The 19,050-nt window shown below is 37.7% G+C and overlaps 1 protein-coding gene across 1 annotated transcript in view; it reads right to left on the bottom strand.

Annotated features, from left to right (window-relative positions):
* The window catches only part of ICE1 (interactor of little elongation complex ELL subunit 1), a 68,834-nt gene that overhangs the window by 47,282 nt on the left and 2,502 nt on the right, over positions 1 to 19,050 (bottom strand). Inside the window, exons 2-5 of the mRNA XM_011940956.1 lie at positions 6,750 to 6,808; positions 6,110 to 6,144; positions 3,317 to 3,335; positions 1,960 to 2,071 (exon numbers count right to left, since the gene is read on the bottom strand). Of these exons, the coding sequence (XP_011796346.1) occupies positions 1,960 to 2,037 (78 nt within the window). The 5' untranslated portion in view covers positions 2,038 to 2,071; positions 3,317 to 3,335; positions 6,110 to 6,144; positions 6,750 to 6,808. The remainder of the gene's footprint in view (positions 1 to 1,959; positions 2,072 to 3,316; positions 3,336 to 6,109; positions 6,145 to 6,749; positions 6,809 to 19,050) is intronic.

The raw sequence follows: 19,050 nt of genomic DNA, 5'->3' as shown, positions 1-19,050 counted from the left end.
AAAAAAAAAAAAAAAAAAAGATATTGTCAAAATGAAAGTCACTGACCACTGGTCATAACTTGCTTTGACTCTGATAAGCTATTAACCAAATAAACAGATATCAAGCAGAAAACTAAAATTCAATTCACTGAATATTTTAATAGAGGTAACCAGATTCTTAATAGATGAAATATGACTAACAATACAATCAAAAGGTGTAACACTTAAAAACAATATACTAATTTTATTGCAATTCTAAATCTTCATAATTGGTTTAAATATCAAACAGCTAATATTTTTGCCTCAACTAATTAAAATTCAATATTATCCTGAAGAAATATTAGAGCATAATAAATTTAGGTAATGGTATTGCTACAGAAAAATATAAAACAAATAATTATACTTAAAGGTAACTGGGGAAAATGTGTGAATACTGATATATACACCCTGACAGCTACTATAAAATGGTAAAGACACTGTTATTGAGAGTTCTAGTGGGGTATGATACATATACATTTCTTCAATCTCAACAGCTCTGAGAGATTTCTTTAATCTCAACAGCTTCATTATTCCTTTTTTACAAATGAGGAATCTGAGGGTTTGACAGGCTGACTTATTCTTCCAAAGACAATGACTGAACGACTAATGAGGGTTATTATTAAGGTCTGACTCCAACGTTCATGCTTCTTTTCAAATAAGGCTGAAAAGATTATAAAACCAGAATAGAGAGCATTGAACACTGTGACTGTTTCTGTTTAACTTTGACAGCATAGTTACACATATAGTAAGAATTTCTATATAAAGAGAAAAATAAGTATGTACTATTAAAGCACGTAAGACCTCAGACAGCTACACGTCACCACTAAAATAGCACAATTTGAAGAACACTCTCTAGAGGTACAAACACCACCGTAAGAAGTGCCTAGAGAGAAGAGGTTAAGAAGTGACGATCATTCCAGGTGGCTGCTACTTGGCTCATGCAAACCACTTAAATCTATGGACTTTAATGTTTTTATTTGTAAAACCTATGAATTCTAAGATTTGTGTAGGGAGTAAACAACAATTTACATAGAAAAGCGAGTTCATAGCATTTTTAACAAACTGTTTTACTGCAACCTGACTTTGAAAAGAAGAAGAGCATCCATGAAAGGACATATGTATCAGATTTTCGTTTCTGAAGTGGGCATCTTCTCCCAATGCTCCATCTTAGCTTAATAAGTATCACCCAAAAAAATTAAACACACCCTCAAAGAAGTAACCCGTACCCTGAGGCTTACTTATAAAAGCATTATTGAAAGACTCATTTTTGTGTACCTCTCACAATGACAAACCACAAGAGACTACACATGATTGTCAAAAAAAGAAATGAGATTTTTTTAAAAAGGACCAAACAAAGCTGTTAAAGTTACAGAAGTATACAGACATTGCTTAAAATACTGACTAGTTTATGAATTATGAGAGTAGGTTCTTTAAAGGACACCTTAACTCATACCACAGCAGAAGCCCTACACACTTCATTCACCACTGGGCTCTCCAGAGCTAGGCCAGAGCTACCGAAGAAATAAAATTATCTCAGGCTCCCTCTCTCTTATGTACATTTCAAGTTTGAATTTTTGCATGTTATTTTACATGCATGTTATTGAATTTTTGCATGTTATTTTACATTTAAGCAAAAAATAAAGGTATACAAATCAATTAATGCAGAACACATAAAACCACACGAATTCACAGCTAGAAGTGTCCTCTGCTGACCCTCTCAAAAAGCATAAGCAACTAACACAGTATTGCAGAGCTAATCATCACTGTAAGGCTAAGCTACTAAGCAGTTAGTTCAGTGTTCTCTAAAGCTGGTAATACAGTGAGAGTCCTAACGATCCTTTATCTCCTTGAACACATCAAGGCCCCCCTGTCACAATTACACTGAATAAGCCGATCCTAATTCATTGACCATAAATCTTTACAGAAAATTATTGTTGGTACCTTTTTCTCTTCTAGCTCTGCTTTTAAAGATCCCAGCTCTTCCTGACATTTCTGCAGGGGAGAAATTTTTTGAAGCATCTCTTCCACTTGGTGATGCAGAGTACTATTCTCTCTAAAGACAATGAATTAACATTATTACAGAAAAGTATCTATAATGAATTATTAAATATATGTGCTTATAATTTCAGATTTCTAACTTGGAAAAAAAAAAGGATGAAAAAGTCTTTTTAAATGCATTCTTCTCTACACCAACATGATCTTCACATTGCCTTTATTTCTTAGGCATAGTATTTTTTCTTTCTTTTCTTTTCTTTTTGTTAGTCAGGGTCTCACTCTGTTGCCTGGGCTGGAAAATAATGGCTGGAGTATAGTGGCACCACCACGGCTCACTGCAGCCTCGACCTCCCAGGCTTAAACGATCTTCCTGCCTCAGCCTCTCAAGTAGCTGGGACTACAGGTATGTGCCACCACACCTGGCTAATTAAAAAAAAAATTTTTTTAATAGTAAAAAAATTTTACCATTAAGTAAATTAGTACTATTTACTATTTGAGGGCCACCACATCTGGCTAATTAAAAAAAAAAATTAATAGTATAAAAATTTTACTATTAAATAATACTATTTACTATTTAATACTTACTATTAAATAGTACTATTACTATTATTATAATCTGGCCTCCCAAAGTGGTGGGATTATGGGCATGAGCTACTGCGTCCAGCCTAGTAATCTATTTTTGATAGAAGTCTACCAAAAAGCCCTGTGAGAAACAAGTAAAGTAGATTCTTAATTTGCTTAAGAATACTTTACAGTAAAATCACCCAAACAACCTGGCTGAGAGTCTGGCTATTCCAATCTTGAGTCTTGAGTTAATACCCATATATTCAACTTAAGTGACAGGCAATTTTATGGCTTAGTTTATAACCACGTTTCGTCTTCTACTGGGTGATGAATCCAACCAGAGAATGAAACATTACCAAAATTTTGTGTAGGCCTATTTTCAATTGTTTAAAGTAACAGAAGATAAACAACCACATTAAATAGTGCGAACCAGGTAAACAACAGTTAATTTGACAGCAATAAGCTTCACTTCAATGGCAATGCGGTCAGTAAAAGTTACTGAAAAGTGAAGCACCAAGTTGTAATTTAAGACCTTAGTAACAAATTCATTTGAAAAATTTAATAGTAGGAAAACTCAAGTCTTCTTTTATTGTGAGCATCAAAGCAGCATTCTATATTATCAGTCAATCCGATGTACATTTTGCTCAAAGCTGCTTAAAAATCTGCTCTAATAAATGTCTATCTCAGATCAACTACTCAAATAGGTGGTATCATAAACTATGAAAACAGGTTGGCTCACCTTCTTGCAAACTGCAGCTGTAAAACTTATTAAAGAAAACTCTGAGAATTTTATCTTCTGATTCTTGTCTGGAGATAAAACTCATTTTACAATTATTTTTAATAATTTGTGTTCAACATATATACAGGCAAGATCATAAATACTAGAAAACCATATTCAAAATGCGATCTATAACACAGTGGTAAGTCGTTTTACTGAGTTACTTCCATTTACCATAATAACATGTATCAAAAGTAAAAATACGTTTCTCTAGAGTTCTGTGAATAAATGTATGATTAGAATTAAAAGAATAAAGACAAACCAATATGCAACTAACAGAAAATACCATGATTTCTCTATATAGCAGAATCCCCAAACCTGTCCTTCATTTTTCAAATAGTGCAGAGAATAATTTCAGCAAAAAGTTATGTGCTTACAAAAACCATACATAACCATACTTTTTAATGAAATCTACAAAAACTCTCATTTTTTACAATTTATATAATTTGATAACCTTATTTTATCATCTCATAAAGCCAGTAAAATATTCTAAGATAGCAAAAAACAATTCCTTTCTGTTTCATCTCCTAGGAATTCCTGTATTTATATCACAATATAGCACATGTATATTCATAAAAACATGTCTGCATCCTACTCTATTAGAATGTAAGCTTCTGAAGGTTTCTGAAGGCCAAGAACTATATTTTATTCATCCTAAATTACAGTAATCTTTTCAAAACAGGAAAATTTAAAAACTACCTGATGAAATAAATTTCTTGCCATTTAGAAAGAGGTGATAATAAAGTAGTAAGAATTACACAAAAAAGAGCTGAAATACTGAATTATCATAGTACAGTTATTGAAGAAATAACTTTCCTACCTTGAAAAAAATGGGAAAATGTACTGCTACTTTAGTAGCAAAAGGAACCACATTATATTTTTAAAAGCCATGTTAAATCTGTGACATCGGTACTTCAAGTTGCAGAGCAAACAACTGCATATGTGAGGTACAACAAATGCATCTGGAGCAAATGTGAAACTTTTTTTTGAAATTATGTACCTATCTGTAGCTGACAATGAAGCCAAATATCATATCACAGAATGAACTTCTGAAATCCAGGAATAATTAAAAGTTTTATCCATTAAAAAATAATTCTCATAATTTCTGTTTAAAAATATTTCTGGCCAAACTTTAGAAAAGTAAAACAACTATTTCTCTGCTAGGTTTCATGTATAAGTTACCTCAAAGAGTGTGCGTATTTTTTCTAAGAATGATATAATGAACAGATACTCTCCTAATACTGGAACTGCCCATCAATTTCCCTATTTAGCTATCTAAAAGTTGTAATAATTGTTTCCATCCACCTTTCACTAACAATTGAAGATATTATTCCTGCCATAATATGCATGTATAATTAAATGGACTGATGGTTTTAACAAATAAGGCACATGAGATTTCCAATGACCTTTATTTTTTAATGTAAAAATTCAGATACTAAAAATAAATCTAAAGGATATCTCTTAATTTTACGATTTTCACACAAATTAGAAATGATGATGACATGGTCTCACTGTGTCCCCAACCAAAATCTCACCTTGAATTGTAAACCGAGTTGTGATCCCCAGGTGCTGGGGTGGAACTTTGTGGGAGGTGATTAGATCATGGGGGCAATCCCCACCGTGCTGTTCTCCTGATAATGAGTGAGTTCTCATGAGAGCTGATGGTTTTATAAGGGGCTTTTCCCCACTTCGCTCTGCACTTCTCTCTCCTGCCACCATGTGAAGAAGGATGTGTTTGCTTCCCCTTCTGCCACAATTGTAAGTTTCCTGAGGCCTCCTAGCCATGCAGAACTCTGAGTCAATTAAATCTCCTTCCTTTACACATTACCCAGTCTCGGGCAGTCCTTTATAGCAGCATGAGAATCAACTAGTATAGATGGTACCAACACAAATAAATAAATAACTGGTGATGACATGTAAGTTCAGGTATGACAGAAATAATATTGAAGCAGGCCTCAAGTTATTGCCAAAGCTGAACAGCTGAATCTGTCCTGACATCAAACATGAAGCTAAATTTCAGGGACTCCCTAAAGGAATACGTATGTTAACTTTTATGAGAGAAACTTTATATTTTTACAGGAAAGATTTAAATCAAGGTGTCACCACTGCAAGACATGGAAGGATCAATTACACACATCTTTTTCCCACTGCTAAACAAACAGCTGACCAGACACTAACTCCACAACTGAGCTCATTAAATGGCTATTGAACAAATGGTGACTATAAGGCCAACAATTGTCTTCTGACTGCGCAAGAGTATTCGTGAATATACAGCAACACTATTTCTAAATGATTTTGGAGAGATATATATATTTACACACATTTCCCTGTAAATCACAAAAGTAACACAAGTCAATTGCCCAACATTTTGAATTTCCCATACTGTACTTCTTGTAGATTCAAAAGTAACATTCAGAAAGTATCACATTCAGTTTCACATTATTCGTATACCTAAAAAACATGCTACATCCTCAGAACAAATTAAGAGAAACCCACCCACAAAAAAGCTTATGAGACGTTAAGAAAATCAGAATCAAGAAGAAAAATAATCTCCTCATTTTTAAAACTCATCATTAAATGTGGATTAAGAATAAAAGGACTATCTGTTTACTGTGCTTGTGAGACATGCTCCCTACTGAAACCTGTTAAGTACTATCTTCCAAAAGGCCTATGATGAACAATTCTCACATCTCTTTCAGGAATTATACATAAGTTAGTTCCAAAATTCAACGAAGGAAGGCAGTAAAAGGATATCATCACATTTCTTCTGATATTCTGTTAACAAATTACTGCAACAAAGAAAAGAAAAATTAGCTTACTTTTTAACTTAGAAAATACACTGTTAAAATTATGTTTCAAACCATGCAAGGCACCCTCTAGACTTCCTAGATTTCCTGAAACAAATGTATCCTAAATTAATGACTATATCACCTTAAATTTCTCAAAAGCATCACGTTGATATATAAGCCTTTTATTTAAAATCCTTTTGATCTGCGTAGTATCTTGGCTCATACACTCATGAGACTATTACAAAGCTGAAAACAAAAACACAGGAAATCTCACACCATGGCTAAAAAATACTGTTAGGAGGTTTGAGGCCCAGCAGTAAAGCTAAGAAGGTTTCGAAGATAGAAAACAGATCTTTTAAAAAGTCCAGTTTGGTCAAAATAACTTCCTGCTAACCCATGAGCTTTGTTTTAAAGGCCTGTGAACCTCTAACAAAAGGTTCAAGTCCCAAAGCTCACAGGCAATTTTATTATAATCAGCACCATGTAGGCCTCCAAAGGAGAAACTCTAGTGTTCATTCCAGCCCTGGGGGCCTAAAAGCACCGCCTGCTTCAGCCAGTTTGTCAGGTTTACAAAGTTCTGCCAAACAACATGCAAATATACTTACTCTGTATTGATAATTTTTTGTTTCAAGGTAATCAATGCTTCAACATATTCATTCAAATTCTGAAAGAAAAAAAGAGCCACACTCAGTTGCTTGTTTTTATCACATGCAATTACTTTAAATGCAATTATGGTCTGTAACATTATTTATCAAATGTAATAATTTTAATAATTACATAAATACAGAAATGTTACTGTATTACTTATATTGTGTAGAGCACTATCTGAGCCCACGCTGCCTCTCTCTAAACATGTTTCTTTATCCCAATGACAGTACTCCTTTAACAGCAAGGCAGTTAGTTGTAAATACGCTTTTACTCTGTACAATTCGTGACAGAGCTCAATAAATATTAACTATTTTTAGTTTGCTATTAATTATCAATCTTTACCCTGCATTGTTTCTGAGAGGACTTAAGGCTACCCCAAAAGATACATAAATTATAAAAAATACAACAACAAAAAAAACCATAGGGGAGATGAATAGAAATATTAAAATGGACTAAGATTAAGTGAAAAAATGTATCAGGATCTAGGCCGGGCACGGTGGCTCATGCCTGTAATCCTAGCACTTTGGGAGGCCGAGGCAGGTGGATTATCTGAGGTCAGTAGTTCAAGACCAGCCTGGCCAACATGGTGAAACCCTGTCTCTACTAAAAATACAAAAATTAGCCAGGTGTGGTGGCGGGCACCTGTAATCCTAGCTACTCAGGAGGCTGAGCCAGGAGAATCACTTGATCCTGAGAGGCGGAGGTTGCAATGAGCTGAGATCGTGCACTACAGATCTCACCAGTGACAGAGTGAGATTCCGTCTCAAAAAATACATATATGTGTGTGTGTATATATATGTATCTATATTACATTTTAGGGAGCAACCACAAATTTGGCTCTAAATTATTGCTATCAACCCAAAAGGAAAAACATCCCTCATTACACTGTTGAAATAAATGTACCTAAGATTTTAAAATGAGCTAATTTTTTCTTTTCATTAGCTTCTTTCCTTTAATGTCTCCTTTTTCCATCACTAAATACTTCAAAAATAAGGACTTACTTTTTCCATCACTAAATACTTCAGAAATAAGGACTTACTTTTAAACATAACCACAACAGCCTTTCACAAGTAATAATTACACCAAGTAATAATTTGAAATTATCCAAACTATGTTCAATTTTCACTGATTATCCCAATAGTTTTCTAGATAATCCAAATGATTTTTATATTTACAGTAATATTTCCCTTGATGATAAAGTCTGCCTTTTCTTCTCAGTTGTGTTATGTATCTGTTAAAACATCTACACATTAAAATAAAGTCAAATGTATAGTTTATCTTGTAATCTCACCATCTGTCAAAAATCACTTAGTGTGTTTCTAACTTTCAACTGTCAGAACTGCCACCGCATATATAAAATATATTTTTGGATGTACTCCATCTATCAAATTGCCGTTGAGGGAGGTTTAGGTCATTTTCTAGTCTTTACAGACAGCATGCCATGAATTTCCTTGCCCACTCCTTTGTCAAACAGTTCTATTTTTCCTGAGAATAAAGTCCAAATACTGGTTGGTACTGCTCGACCAGACTTACGTATTCCAGAGGTTTACACTGAAAAAGGTAAAGGATATAAACTGTCAATTCCCAGATTAAGAATCTGAAATAGACAATAGACATTTTTTAAAAAAGGTATTCCACCTTTTTCATATCAGGAAATGCTAACTAAAACAACAAAAATTTACTTTTCGTCCACTAGGCTAGACTGAAATAAACATATTGGTAAGGATTTAAGGAAAATAAAATTCACACTATGGGTGGTAGTATTCGAAGAGCATTTTGGCTGCATATGATAAAATCAAAATACGTACAGTGATAATTTTTTCTATTTTTCCTCTATGCATTCCTGAAGGATGTTTTCTACATCCTGGTTAGCTTTTACACTCAAGGTTAATTTGTTTTTACCACTAGCATGAGTACTACATTTATATTGTTGTTTTTGCTATATTACATTTCCCAATTGGTTCTTGTGGGTAATTACTAATTTTTGTTTGTTGATTACAGTAAGACCTGCTCATTTTATAGCAATGTCACTTATAAACATATACACAAAAGATCTAAGTACGATATATGCAAAGTAAATGCAGCAGTGCTGCAGATTCTCTTGGATGTGTTATGTGACTAGTTTCAACACTCACTGATAATTTCACCCTACCTTTACTCATGCTTATACTTCGTTTGCCCTCTTTCCTGAACTGACTAAGGCTTCAGCACAATATTGAACAGTAGGGGTAATAACAGGTGTCTTTGTCTTAAACGTTGGAATTAGTTAATTAAATTTGCTCTGTTCCAGGTTATTGGTTGATATCCTTTAACCATGTTATGAAACTTCTACACACAGTCTGCTAAAAGATTTTCATGTATAGGTATCAAACTTCATCAGATAAATTTCTGCATCTATTTAGTTTCAATATGTATTTTTCTCCCTTTATTTATTAATTTCAGTGAACTACAATAGACTTTCTAATGATAAAGCAGCCTTACATTCCTGGGGATAAAAGTAATCGAATACTATGTTAACACTATTTAAACACAATGAGGATTCCATTCCCCAATATCCTACTTAGGTTCTTTTTTTTCCATCTATGTTCATAAGTGATATGCTATACCATGTTTGCACTAAAATGAGTAGGATGCCTTTCCCTTGCTAAAAACTGTAAGGAGGCAGTAAACTAGGAACACCTCTCATACATGAATAACACTTTGCTAGGTACAGAATTGTTGGGTCACCATCTGCTAAGCGTTAAATCATGACCTGCACCACAAAAGACATGCTGAAGTCCTAACTCGCAGTATCTCAGAATGACCTTATTTAGCAATAGGGTCTTTAGAGATATGATCAGGTTAAGATGAGGTCATACTGGACTAGACTGGGCCCTAATCCAGATTTGTGGTCAGAGAGAGTGGATGTACGCATTTGCTTTTATTTCCCTCCCTAAAACCAGCTAAAACTACAGTCAAAAAATTTTATTTTTTCAAAAGGCAAAACCAACAAGGATGACAAGAGGATAAAAGACAAACGGAAACTAGAAAGCAGACTCAAGAGTGCTGATTTAGCACCCAAGAAAGCCAGCAGTGGGGAAAAGTGAGAACCAACTCCATTTACACTGCAAAACTTCAACAAGCTTGAGAATCAGTAACATGGGTTCTTTTGAGAAGAAGGTGAACGGGGATGGAACTAAAACAAGCACTAGTTGCAAACTTTCTCATAAGCATTTAATCCCAATCCCCAACCATCCACCATGCCTCAGAGAAATCGCTCCCCCTCAGCCAGCAGAAGGAGGTTTGCTTTTCTGAAGGTCTCTGTAACACCACGGCCCCTTGGGGCAGGTGTACTACGTCAAAAGAACAAGGATTAAATAAACCTAAGCACAGTGGTCTAAGACTGGCTGCCTATCTCTCTCCATTCAGCTTCCAAACAGTATAGTTCTTTTGTCTTCCACGAAGAAGAATGGAAATACCTTCTTAGAGATAAGATCTAAAGGTAATGACACTGGATATTCTTCAATCAATAAATGGCCCAACCAGACTAGCCTGCCTTGACACTCAGGCAGAAGCCCCACATCCTTGGTGTATCTGCTACTCTTTGCAAGGATTTCCAAACATGATGAGACAGACCTGCAATGTGAAAGAGGTTAAAGCAAGCAAAAGCAACCCGAAAGTAAACAAAAACTGAAAAGAAAACTTAAAAAATGTTCATTAATAGGATGAGATAAATAATATATTTGTGAAACAAGTTATTTTTGAAAGGAATATTCAGAGCTCTTAAAATTGAAAAAAACTTAAAAATTAAAAATGAACACTCTAGAATAACTAAAACTAACAGACAATAACAAGTGTTGCTGATGATGTGGAGAAACTGAATACATTCCTCATACATTGCTGGTGGGAACATAAAATGGGGCAGCTGCTGCGGAAACTAGTTTTGCGGTTCCTCAAAATGTTAAATAGTTACCCAACGATCCAACAGTCCCATTCCTAGGTATACACCCAAGAGAACTGAAAGCAGAGTCCATGGCAAACTTACACACTGATATTTATAGCAGCACTATTCACACTAGCCAAAAAGTGAACATAAACTAAATGTCCATTAAAGGATGAATTGATTCACAAAATGTCATATATCCATACAACAGGAATTATCTGACAATGACAACAAACAAACAATACATGCTACAACATGGACCAACCTTGAAACATTATGTTAAGTGAAAAAAGCCAGTTACAAAAGTCCATGTATATTCTAGAATCTATTCATATGAATTTTCCGTAACAGAACCAAAAGTAATCCAGTGGTTGCCAGAGGCTGGAAGAAGAGTGGAGAGACAGGAAATTACTAGTAATTAGTATAGGGTTTCTTTGGGGAAGGTGGAGGATGAAAATGTTTTAGGACTACGTAGTGGTGATGTGAATCGCACTGAATTGCATACAATAAAAGGTTGAATTTTATATGTAAATTATATTTCAATAATGCTGTTATAGCTAAATGAAAACCAGGACAGCAAAAATGACAAAGACTCAAAATATTTGACCATAAAGTCAAAAAAAAAAGGACCCAGAAAATAAAATAAAAACCCAGACATAAGAAAGAAGGAAAATAAATAAAAACAAACAGGGTATCAACAAAAGAGGTCCCACATACCCAACAATAAGAGTTCCACATAGAGAATAAGGTGAAGATGGAGACCTAATCAAAAAAAAAAAAAAAAAAAAATGCTAGTATTCAAGAAAAGTTCCCAGAAGCAAACCTAGAAATTTCTAATTGAAAAATTGAAATGGCCTGGAATATGGACTCCGACAGGATTCAAACCATGAAACAAAAACAAAAAATTTCAGACCACTGGAGACAAAGCAAAGACCCTACAAGAATCCCAAGAGCAAAATAAAATCAATCAGGTGATACACAAAGAATCTGGAGCCAGAATGGCTTCAGACTTCAACAGCAACACTAAAAACTACAGACCTAGAAAGCAAGCCTCTGAAATGACAAAGGGCAAGTAATTCCAAGACAAAATTCTATACAATAAATCTTTTCAAATCTGCAAAGTCTCTACAAACTTGCTTCATTTCTCAGGGGGTACTGAAAGATGTGAACATGGTCCTCCAGAATGGAGATGAGGGTGAAGAGAGCCCTCAGAATGCTGCTGTGTACCAGAGGAGAGCAGGGCCCAAAGCTCGAAGGGAGAAGGAAATGAAAGACTGAAAACCAAGTATTTATACCAAACTGGAAGAGACCTGCAAGGGAAAGGAGTTATTTTTGGACATGCATTTAAACTATTATTTTTTCTAAAATAAAAATGATTCTTCCTCTTTTTCCTCCCATTCTCTTTTGAGTTCTTTGGTATCCTAGCTCATCTTTCCCATGATGCTTCCAGATGTCACTTTGACTTGTCAAGTACTTAGGGAGAGACGCCAAAGCAACCTCAGGCTCCAGAGTCACAGCATCAGATTCACATTCCTATTCCACCACCACTTTCTGCTGAGTGACCTTGGGCACATTTATTTAACCTCTCCCTTGCCTCGAAACTATTTCATCAGTTTCAGGTGGAGAAACTGAAGCACAAAAAGTTTAAATAACTGGTATATTATCAGGATTAAATAGGATGCACCATATAAAGTGTTCAACCCAGTCCCTGGCATAGTAGTAAGCACTCACTAATATCTTCAGGATGAAAAACTGAATTAAAGATACAATCATTACCAGGGAAAACAAGAAACCATGCAGAAAACACCGCAGCTTAGCTTCAAATAACAGTCATAAAAATGTCAACTTCAAATACTGATCTCATTGAAATCATAACTATACCGAACAAATGGAGAGAGAAGCGAGATGCTTAGGTATGGTGGAGTATGGGGCAGTAAGACAGCTGAATCCTCATCTCCCAAAGTCAGCAACGAGAGTCCACTATTTAATGACAGGCAAGTTCATTGTAAAACACACAGTGGAAGCAATTAAAAATGGTTCTCTTGGAAAGCAGGGATGAGCGGGACTAGGGGCTGCTGACTGTCTTAACAACTCTTGTATATCTATCTAGCTGCCTTTTTATATTTAACTGTGATAAAAAAAATCACAAAACACCATTATAATGGGAAAACAAAAGATTTCTCAGTTATCCAGTAACATTCTAGTCTCTGACTAACATTATTTCCCAAGGCCCTGCTGCATATCAGCTCAAATTTGGTCAGATACTGTATCATCTGTGGTCAGATATTGTAATACTCTAATAAAACATTTTTTTTTCCTCCTGTCAGATTCAAATGTCATTTATGTTGGCTGAAACCAAGGCCTCTAAATAATGAACCTCTCAATTGTGAGAGTGAGCAGGGCATGCCTGGTTGAAGGGCGCTCAGGCTCTTCTGATCCACATTCATTGCTGCACAGGTCCAGCTGCTATGGAAGAAATGAGGTTCAAGGTGTTCTTCCTCTCCAGGAGACACTAAGGGTTGTTTCCTTGATTATCGCTTTCTCCTAGCAGCCCTGCTCTCCCCTTCTAGAGCTTCTATTATATAGTCTATTGGAAAGTTCAGGCTTACTTTCAATTCTCTCCTCTTTTCTCTCATAACTACCATCTTTTGTTATTCTTTGCCTTCTGGGTGATTTTCTTAAGCTATACTTATTCACTAACACAATTCCCATAGCAGCCCACTCCCTTACTCAAGACTTTTTGTTCCCCATTTACTTCTCCCCTCTAGCAGACAATTTTAACTTTATCCATACAATATCCTCCTGAACTGTCACTGTGAATGTTGATGCCCGTGCTTCCTTCCTTTCTTGGGGAAGTACAGTCACACCTGGCTGAGCACTCAGGGCAAGGAGCAAGCTAGCAGGCCTACTGGCTGTGAGGACATGACAGAAGACATGGCCAATGTAGCAGGGAAAATGGTTATGCTAAGGCAGTAAATATATAGATAATACAGCAAACAAATAAATACAGATGATAACGGGATATGTAGTCTGCTCAAACACATCAGTAAATACGTAAGAGAGGACAGTTTCTTAACTTCAGCACTACTGACATCTTGAGCTAATAGGAAGACAGCATGTTCAGCAGAATCTCTGGCCTCTACCAGCTGGCTGTAGCACTCCCCAAGTCCCAAGGTGTGTGTGTGGCAAACAATTAACACAGCAGGCCTGAAAACATGATCCTTAGCAAGACCTGCTTGCAAGGCGGGCCATTGGCTGTCACCTGGGGACTCGGATTTCTGGAGGGTTCCTTCCCATCATTCCCCAAACTGATGAAAGTGGCTCACTATATGTGATTTATGTTCAACACCTGCTTTCCTTGTGGGAGTCTGGAATCTTGGTGCTTGCTAGGCAGAGGGTGCCTACAGGACCAGACCCCAATAAAAAACTCGGGCACTAGGTCCCTAATGAGATTCCCTGGCAGACAGCACTTCACAAGTCCGGTTACAACACGACACTGGAGCACTGAGGCATGTCCTGTGTGACTCCACTGGGAAACACTCTCAGAAGCTTGTGCCTGATTTCCCCAGACTTTGCCCCCTATGCCTTTTCCCTTTACTGATTTCACTCTGTATCCTTTCCCTATAAGAAACCAGAGCCATGAGTATACCTATATGCTAAGTCCTGTGAGTACTGAACCTGAGTGTGGTCTTAGGGACTCCAAGACTGACAACCAAAAATGTCTTCAGAAGTTGTAAAAACGTTCACTGAGGAATGCAAGGCTCTGCTGCTTAAACTTTCACAAATATGAAAGACAAAGACTAAATGAAGAAGGCTGAAGAGACATGACAATAAAATATAACACATATTCCTGACACGACTTTGAATAAGAAAGCAAAAAGCCACTCCTGGGCCAGTAAGCAAAATCTGAATAGGTCTACAGCTGCATCAATGTTACTATCCTGATTTGATGGGGTGTAGGGTATTTATGTCGGAAAATGTTCATATTTGGAGGAAGTATACCTTGGAGCCTGTACTGGAGACAAAGTGTATGTGTGCACATAATGATGAAGCAAATGCAGTAACATGTTAACAATTTGTGATTTTGAGAACATCAGGGTGATTTGTATTATTCTAGCAACTTTCTTGTAAGTCTGAAATTATTTCAAAATAAATTATTTTTAAAAATCCCACTACTCACACTTACTGCTTTGCTGGAAGAGATCTGGCTAATTGCTCAGCATGACTCCTCTCTGATAAACCACTTATTCCTGGTGTGCTTGCTGTTTATTAACTGCTCTTATTTAAAATCAAAGTCTACACTGATCTCTAGCAGAGATGAGTGTGTCTTCTCACCTGTTAGAACCTCTGGCACAATGTGGACTGGAACCGGGCGACAAGGCAGGAATGTCCACCTCTCTCTAACTGTGCCCCAACCACACCCACCCACCAAACCCAAGCAGAGTGGCTTCTGGATGCTGGGAAGGCAAACCCCAGTCTCTCCAGCCCCACCTCAGTTATCCCCACCTCTACTCTGTGCTTCATCTATCATCAACTACTTTCTCCCCTCCAAGCCTTGGCACAACCTGTTCTGTCCACAACACTCTCCCTCCATCTTTTCCCTCTTCGTTAACTGCAAACCATCTTTTGGACCTCAATTTAGATTCACTTTTATGAAGCCTTCAGAGAGGTGGCACAATTCCTATACAGCTATCCCTCCTACATGCTCCCAGAGTACCTCATATGTCCCTTACCATAATATTTATATTATACATAAACTGTGGTTGCTTTTCTACTTAACTGTAACCTCAACTAGAATGAGCTCCATGCCTCTTCTGTTCCTGATTATATTCTGAAACACAGCATAGCATCATATATACATCGACGCTCAATAAATGTGTTTGGTAAATGAAGGAATTACAATTTTGTGAGCATTCCTTGTAACAGAGCCATTTATAAATCAATAGGTCTGGAATAAAATGTTTCAAGTTCCAAACGACACTTAAATCACTAGCAGTTATCAATGGGAGTCCAGCACAAGTTTATGGACAGGCTCAAATCTGTACCAAGGACAACCATACACCAAACTCACTGAATCTAATCTATATACATGAGATGAACAACATAATCATGTTTCAAACTCTCATGTGGATCTCCAGGAGAATCCGACTGTTTTGCACTGCAGTGAAGTCAGCAAATACGGGCCTCTCCTTCACCAGAATAAAGTGCTTATGTCAGTTTCACTAGCTTGACTTAAAAACACACAACCTAAGACTTTACTTAATCATACATAATACATAATACATAATATGACCAGAGTGAGGACCCACACTGGTATACCTGACTGCCAAAGTTCTGCAACCCACATGGGCATTGGGCTATGGATCAGCAATGAACTACTGTAATTAACGAGAGTAACAAAACAGATATGAAGTAATTTGTGAGACTACGAACAAAAGACACAGAAAATGCAGTCTATCTGTACACTTCTGAATCAAATAATGATCTCTGCAAAGGTACTGTTATTTCTTCAACAACTAAAGAAAAAAAGGACAGGGAGGATTAAGAAATGAAAGGAAGATTTTGAGTGCAAGCAAACCACTATTCAAGACAGAGGCAAGTTAGCCTAACATTACAGTTCAAAACAAAGTCACAACACCAAAACCATACCTAGTTGCAACCCCCCCATCCATCCTGCATACCACTGTTACTTCTACTACAAGCACTGTCCTAATGTAACTATGCAAAAACCTTCACCATCCCGTAACACTGACAGAAATGAGTACGATAAATTTATGATAGTTACCACTCAAGGTTCTCTATAAACTGCCAGGAACCTATTTTTCTAGACTCACTTTGCACAACTACAGAATTCCTCCAGAGACTCTACTCATAACTTTCCCCTAAAAAGGTGATCCAATTCCAGGCCACAGAAAATCCAAATGCAATAGTGTTCTGCGCTAGAGAAGAGCTCTGTAAACTAAGGCCCTGCGCCGGTGTTTACAATGTTTCAGTGGAACACAGGCATACTCATTGCTTTATGAATTGTCTACAGCTGCTTTCACATGAAAATGGCAGAGCTGAGCAGTTCTGAACAAGCCCCCAAAGCCTAAACACTTGTGATCTTGCCCCTTACAGAAAAAGTCTGCAGACCCCTGGATCTAGGATTATCCTTATTGATGTTTTGAGAACCCACAGCGGGAATGTGGCAAGGGTGGAAGAAAGGAGATTCAATCTCGAGACCATAGATTTGAGTAGTTCACACCACGGTGGAAGCAGTGCAGATGTCAAAAAGCGGGTGAATTATGAAGGTAGAGCAGACAGAATCTGATCAACTGGATACAGGTTGTGAGAAAAAAGAGCTGCACCAAGGATGTCATCTAGTTTCTGGCCTAAGCAACCAGGATACAGTTGCTAAATTTAACCAGAACAGATCCATGACCGAAAAGCACAATTCACATCAGTAGTTCTTCTGCACAAAAGCCTCCCATGACTCACCATTTCCATCAGAGAAGCCCAAACCCCAACAATGGTCTACAGGAGCCCACACAATCAGGCCCTCCTCCTACCTTCCTGACTCCCAGCATTCACTCCGCTCCAGCTTCACTGGCTTTCTGGCTCTTCCCAAGCACACCACGCCAGCTCCTGCTACAGTTCTTCACATCTCATGTTTCCACTGTATGGGAGACTTTACTTGCAAGATTTCAACAGAGCTTATTCTCTCAGCTTTGCTCCAATAAAAACGTTCCAGGACTCCCTACTTAAATTCCAACAGCCACTAGCCTAGTCCCCACCCATTCATTCCCTCCCCATCTCCGTTCAATTCATCAACAACGTCTTCATTACCCTCTAACATAACTCATTTGTTTCATTTATCCTGCCACCCTGCTAAGATGGAAGCTCCAAGAGATCAAGAATTTTTGTCTTTTTCTCCCCCAATGCCATAATTGCAATGTCTAAAATACAGCAGGTGATCAACAAATATTTGTTGAGTGAATTGGCTCAAATAATAAACACAATGTATTAAAGATTCGGGAGAACTGCAATCACGTTCCTGGGGTCGGGGGGAGGGCGCGTTATAAGATACCTACACAGTGCAGCTCAGTGAAGGCAATGATCTTACTATTTGTTCTCCTCCTACTCACAAAAGCAGCACATTTCCTTCCTCTCCTCCCTTCAACACTTCAAATGTTTGCAATCAGTTCACAGATACCGCACTTAAAATGGAAACCAAGTTTCTCGGCATGGCCTACCTAGCCTGCACTCCCTTCTGGTCACATCAACCATCTTCCGTCAGCACCGTGCTCATGCCACCCATACCATGTTCTGCTCACCAAAGACACCCCGCTCTTTCTCACCACAGGAACCTTTCCACCTGTTAACCCCTCTATCCAGAAAGCTCTTCCCACATCTCTTCTGACAGCCTGATCCTTCTCATTATTCAAATATCTAAAAGTTACTGACTCAAAAATACCCTACCTGACTACCCTAACTAAGAGACAAGATCAATATTCCAACATCCTCCTTTATTTTCGAACACCTAACATCTTCTAAGGCCTTATTCACACACACGCATATTACTTAGGAGAGATCCTATTTTGTTCACTACAATGTCTGTAGTTCCTAGAACACTAGGCAGGGTAGGTGATGAGGTGCTGGTGAGTTCCGTTTTATCACTGAAACCGCGACAGTAGGAAGTTAAAAGAGACTCCCGACATCAGGCAGCTAGGAGAGCCGTGGGAAATGAGGGGGACTATTTCCCAAGCACCACCCCATAAGATCTGGAGCCATACTCCAGCAATTCTCCCTTATGTTACTATAAAGAAGAGCCCACGCCGCTGTTAGAAACTTCCAGGCTCTGCATGCCTTTAATAAACTACTTTTATCAAACAACTGACAAGCTACTTGGCCAATTACTTGGCTTGCTTTTTAAAATACTAGCCTCGGGATGGCACATCTGATATAAGCTGAAATGCCTCCCTGGACTCTTCGAGTCTAATGACTCAGACAACCCACATGTCACGTAAGATTCTGCCTCCAAACAACAAACACTCAAGATGGGCCAGAAGACCAAAGCGTTATCCTCAGGGAGACGATTGCCCTCGGCATTTCACCTGTCCCTCACCGACCTAGGGAGTCAGCCCTAGGGAGCGCTGAGGCCGGGTAGGGAAGGTGGGGGCCCTCCAGAACTCGCTCACTCCACCCCCACCGTTACACCAGCGCATTCCAGTCAATGAACTCTGGGTTTCAATCCTAAATAAAGCAATGGAAGCCGTCTCCAAAACTCATGTAGGAAAAAGGGAGCAGGGAGACCAGCGAGCATGAGCTTCGGTCGGGAACGGAGAGCAGCGCACTGA

This window comes from Colobus angolensis, unplaced genomic scaffold (genome assembly GCF_000951035.1).
Source record: "Colobus angolensis palliatus isolate OR3802 unplaced genomic scaffold, Cang.pa_1.0 Scaffold196, whole genome shotgun sequence".
Classification (NCBI taxonomy): Eukaryota; Metazoa; Chordata; class Mammalia; order Primates; family Cercopithecidae; genus Colobus; species Colobus angolensis.
Note: the sequence above shows the minus strand (reverse complement) of the source record. Positions and strands in the feature narration are given on the sequence as shown.